Source organism: Primulina tabacum, unplaced genomic scaffold (assembly GCF_025594145.1).
Source record: "Primulina tabacum isolate GXHZ01 unplaced genomic scaffold, ASM2559414v2 Contig434, whole genome shotgun sequence".
Classification (NCBI taxonomy): Eukaryota; Viridiplantae; Streptophyta; class Magnoliopsida; order Lamiales; family Gesneriaceae; genus Primulina; species Primulina tabacum.
The window spans coordinates 113,963-119,699 of record NW_027459747.1 but is presented as its reverse complement, the minus strand read 5'-3'; the positions used below and the strand labels follow the sequence as shown (position 1 = coordinate 119,699).

At 31.7% G+C, this 5,737-nt stretch overlaps 1 protein-coding gene across 1 annotated transcript; it reads right to left on the bottom strand.

Annotated features, from left to right (window-relative positions):
- Window positions 1-295: 295 nt before the first annotated feature.
- LOC142534228 (transcription factor MYB1R1-like) lies at window positions 296-2,064 on the bottom strand. Its single transcript, XM_075641159.1, has 3 exons — window positions 1,725-2,064; window positions 979-1,221; window positions 296-572 (listed from the first exon to the last, which is right to left on the bottom strand). The coding sequence occupies exons 1-3, from the start codon at window positions 2,013-2,015 to the stop codon at window positions 393-395; spliced, it is 714 nt and encodes a 237-aa protein (XP_075497274.1). The 5' UTR covers window positions 2,016-2,064; the 3' UTR covers window positions 296-392.
- Between the last annotated feature and the right edge of the window lie 3,673 nt (window positions 2,065-5,737).

Sequence of the window (5,737 nt, the reverse complement as noted above, 5' to 3'; positions counted from 1 at the left end):
GTAAAGTACTATGTACACCACCCAAAGGAAGTAATGACCCTACCACAACTTATCTCTACAATAAATGGAAACCGAGGCCTAATTTCATCCACATTCATTGAATGATGTTATAGCTATAAAAAAAATCTCTTTATAGAATAAAATCCTACCAAATGGAAGCAACAAGTGAGAGGGCACCAATAATTATCTATTTTATTCTCAACCACAAAGAAAAAAGAGACAACAAACAAGAATCTAAATATTAGCATAGAACAATAAACAAGACACAAATGATAGTTCTTCATTCTGTACAATGGAGGGAAAAAAAAGGATGGATTTTTATGCGGATTAATAGCCTAATTAATGTATTTTCATACTCAATCATCTAGTTTTCTTTTTCAGATCTTTCTAAATTATGATGGATTGCCACCTTGCATTGACAACATAACCGGGCCAACAGTAATCGGGAAAGGCACGGTAGAGAATCCGTTGATGTTGGAAGCTAAAGGCACAGATGGTGCGGTTGGTGGTGGAACTGGCTGAGCATGGCGCTCTTGGTGGCTACCGTCGTCTTCAGTTTGCATTGCAGTGACCTTATCACAATAGGAGAAATAGAAAATGAGACATTAATTGAAAGAACATTCAAACAAAATGAGGAAAAATATTGCTTTCCCGTCGAGATTTATAAAATAGTCATACAAAACCCAAGCAGAAACTTGTAAACCACATTTTTAAACAGCAGAAACTTCTCTTACTTTTAGCCTAAAAATATAGGCACTTATGTTTCTCAAAAGCAAGAAATGGTGGCTCCCAATAACATTTTCGAAGAAAATTGCTTCGATTCAACACCGTAATATGTATAAATCGAATAAAAGTTAAATATCCTTTACGCAAAAGAATAAAACAAGTTTCATAGAACCATTACAAATTCGTAATTTCCTTTACCTTGTAATATAGACAAAAAACGCTAACACACAGATACAGGTTATAAGAAATTACCGAGTCGGTGGTGATATCAAACAAGCTAGAGCGGCGACGGCGGCGATTGAGGTTGCTCCTGCGGAGAAAGTATTTCTGGGCATGGCTAGCCACTTGAGTTGGTGTGCGAGTCTTGACATAATTTCTAGAGATTCCTCTCCAGTCCCCTTTCCCAGCATTCTGCAATCCAACAAGGAATAGTTTGTGCTCTTCCTCTGTCCATGGACTCCTGTAGACAAGGCACAACAAGTAAATTTGGATGAGCTATATTTAAGGAATCAAAACATGAAGATCAAGAAAAGAAAGGAAAAGATACGACAAATAAACAGTAAGACTCGTAAATTTGAAAATACAGGTAATAATACAAGAAAATCAAACTGTCTTATTTTCCTCTCATAAAAAAATTATCTTTAACCCTTAAAAAAATCACCACCTTCTCTGAAACTCCAAAAATAAACACAGATTTTGTTCAAGCTTTATATGTCAAAGTACCTCACTCAAACAAACAGCACGTCAAATGACTCAAATCAGTCCATCAAAGACTGACAGATTGTAACAAAATCAACAAAATAATAGACCTACAAACAGCACATAACAAAAGAATTAAAGCTATCAATTAATCGATTTTAAATAGCGCAGATCAGTTCTGCTAAACCAAATACAAAAATCAGATAATCAGATCATTCATAGCACAAATCTGAATATCAGCCAAAACGAAAAACAGTTCAACAAACGATAGCTGGAAACATTTAAAAACCAAAATCAACAATAGATCCGCGACCTCTCTTACGATCGCGATTCCCGTGAACCGGCTGCGGCAAAGCATCGTCAGCCGACGCGTATCCTGCCGCGCCACCGACCTCCACTACCGCAGGCTTACGTAAATCACCATTGACCGGCTCATATTCGGAGAGATTATTCATACTCACGCTCTTCCTCATAGGATCAACTTTGACTCTCACACCGAACAGAATAATCTCGCCGCTGCCTCCACATCCGACGGAGCCACTTCCGCCACCACTCACGGCGGCGGACGGCGAGTCGCTGAGCATCGACATTTCTTCCCTCGGATTTCACGGAAGGGGAAAGTAATATGGAGTGGGAGAAAATGGTGGATGACTCTCTTTTATAGTACACACTTTGAAACGTGGAAGCCGTACGCTTTTATGATAAATATTATTTAATTATTATTTTAATATAATCTACTGTATTATATTATGCTTTAAAAAAATTAAAATCATATTTTATTTATCATAAATAATATTTTTCTTTACAATAAAGTAAAATCTAATGGAAAAAAAATTTATATACAAAATATACTTTGTAAAAATGATTATTGAACATAATGTATATATTTATTTATAGCAAAAATCATTAATAATAATTTTTCCTTGATAATATAAATTAAATTAGAGTAGGTCTCTTATGAGACTGTCTCGCGAATCTTTATATGTGAGACGGATCAACTCTACCGATATTTACAATAAAAAGTGATACTCTTAGCAAAAAATTAATATTTTCATGGATGACACAAATAAGATATATGTCTCACAAAATACGACCCGTGAGACCGTCTCACATAAATTTTTACCATTAAATTAGATTAAGTACTCCATAACTTTAATTATTGTTTTTAAACTATTATTATTATTTTTAATAAAACAATACATGTTTGATAACATCGACTTTTTAAATGAAATAATATTAGTTAAATTTCTAATTGTTTTCGAGTTATGATATTTTAAAAATTAATATACAAAATTGTATCTAAAATTAAATTGCAGATATACATTCATTAAATTGCATATATGCATTCGAGTTGTTCAAATCCATCCCAAACTTGGTGGTTAAAATCTACTGCGGTGACGATACTGTAGAAGAGGTCCTGCGGAAAAATAGCTCGACGTCAGGATGATAAAAAGTTTAACACCTCTCATTATTATCTTTTTCAATGAAAAAAATGAAAAATAAGAAGGTCGTCTTATTCAAAATCCCAATTATGACATCCCTTCTCTACCACTTCACACCTCGGAACGCACGTTCTTATAGAGATAAACGCTCTTTCACATCTTCTTAACCATCATCAAGAAATATATAATGAGAGCGTGTGCTAGCAATGGTATAATGATAGCGATTCAACTTAATTTTTTAACTTCAAGATAGCTAATAAGTTAAATTTTAACCACTCTCCTAATTACAACAATTATCATCTGCTTCTAATATGAAATTCATCAGAATTTTTAAAATATCATAATATTTCTATAACTTTATATTTTTTTCTCTAAATTTTGGAAACCAGATACCATAAATTATATTATCTTGAAAATCAAAATTGATTGGTGAAAAAAATACACTTCCAGATTTACGTGAATTGATTTTCTATAAGTACAATAATTTTTTTCTCAGATTTATTAAAATAAAATTCTTATTTTATTTGGAAACTTTATACGTGTGATGAATTTATCCACACAAAAAAATTATTTGAATAATTTTAGAAATTAAATGCACATAATTCCTAGATCCCAATTTCGACAAGATGATAAAGGTCATCGTACATTGTATAGTCAGGAACTGACACTTATTTTAAGGTTTTTCTTTATTTATTTTTCTCCTTTTAATATTTATATATCAAATCTAGAAAAATACCTATAAAATAAATATTTTAATTATTGAAAATATTACATCTTTACATTGACAAAAACTTGTGTGACACGATCTCACGGATCGTATTTTTGAGACGGATCACTTATTTAGATCACTCATAAAAAATATTATTTTTTATTGTGCATATCGGTAGGATTGATCCGTATCACATTATTCAATATTTGACTGTATTTTGTTGTTGGCTATCATGCTATCCTATTATTTTCATGACCAAGTTGGCATAAAGAATGTCCACTCTTGTGCCAAAGCTTCTACTAAAAAAAATTGTGGTAAATTAACAAAGTTGTGACTTATATGCCAATGGATTGAGAAAACAATTAATCTCGTCTTTTATTTAAATTGTTTATTATTATTATTTTGAACTGTCTATCCTAAAATCAAAATTATGGATATCACATATAAGCCTACGTTACAATAAAAATGATACTTTCTATATATGATACCTCAGAAAGTACTCGGGTCATCCTTAGAACTTGGTAGGGAGGATCAAGATGTCGGAGTACTCACGCGAGAAATCATTTCGACGTCCACTAAAGTTTTTTGTTCTCAGATTCACAGATCATCCAGTTCGGGTTTCATCATACCCGAAATTACTAGCATGCACATGGAATGAACATATCTTTGTCCGGTAAATTACTCACCCAATTTACTCTAGCATCATCAATATACTTTAATACAATGACCCATTGATCATCTTCTATTAAAATTAAACAAACTTTAATAATTATTTAAAACATGCACTAAATATTAGAAAAAAACTAATAAAAATATATTTATTTTATAAAAAATTTAATTATATGAGAAAAATACATTTTGAATCATATAGTGGCATAGAATTTGTTTTAACCCTTGTTTTTCGGTTCCACAATGGGGGGTGGTCAGGGTGGTGCATATGGTGAAGAAATAAGCCAAAGATAAGGTATATTATCTACATGTTGCCTCACCAATTTTTTCTAGTTCTTCATTATTAGTATTAGCGTTTTTTTTTTTTTTTTTTGCTTTCAGTTGAGATCGAGAATTATTATAATTAGATTTCGAACTCGAAAGTTCGTCTCATATTCTCCAAATAAATTAAATAATTCTTTTCTTTTCTTATTTAAATTAATTGAGAATTTGTCGATATTATTTAAAAATAAAGATGTATTACGCAAGAATTTCATTTTTCATATTATAAAAACGAATTTGCGTCAAATTTCGACAATAAAGGGTCGATAATTAACTAGATTATACCAAAGTGTATGATATTCAAAGTGGATTGCAATAATAAAATTACTTTTAACCCTTACACTTTAGGTTCCATACCACGATTTAAACATTTGAGTTACACTTTTCTTATACGTTATAAATTTTGATGAGGCGACAGACGTTTAATCATACTGCAAAGTAAATGACAAATGTCGTTGACCCGTAAAACACAATATTAATCAATTATCTTTGAAATGAATGGCATACTTTGGTTTCTTGATATCAATTCCCATTGCCAATGGCATTTCTTTATTGACTTTATGAGCCAATCGCATGTTTAAACCAGTCAGAAAAGCCATTGTCAAAAAAGTCTATGCTCCCTCTATCCTCTGTATATCCATTGGAGTTGGGCTCAACACTTATAAAAGTAAAAGAATAATTTATCAATGAAGATAGGAGATGATAACATAGTTTATGTATTGAAGGTGGAATCCCAAGATTCTACCAAATTTACACCTCACACTTGTCTGCCACAATGGATTAGATCTCTTTGACCACATATTTCATTTATTTTTCTATGAGCGAGTCTCTTGTGAGACGGTCTCACAAATCTTTATCTGTGAGACAGTCAATCTTACCGATATTCACAATAAAAAGTAATAATTTTAGCATAAAAAGTAATACTTTTCATGGATGACCCAAATAAGATATATATATATATAACAAAATACGATTCGTGAGACCGTTTCACACAAGTTTTTGTCTTTTTCTATGTTCCGAAACCCAAACCTTAGACAAGGGAAATCCAATTAAATTTTCCAATGTACTTTTTATATCTTGAAGAATTCCCTCGGGTTGTAACTAGACAAGGATGTGAAAATAATTAATACTTTTGACGAGATCATACGTCGAAAACGGCTTTAATTACTCG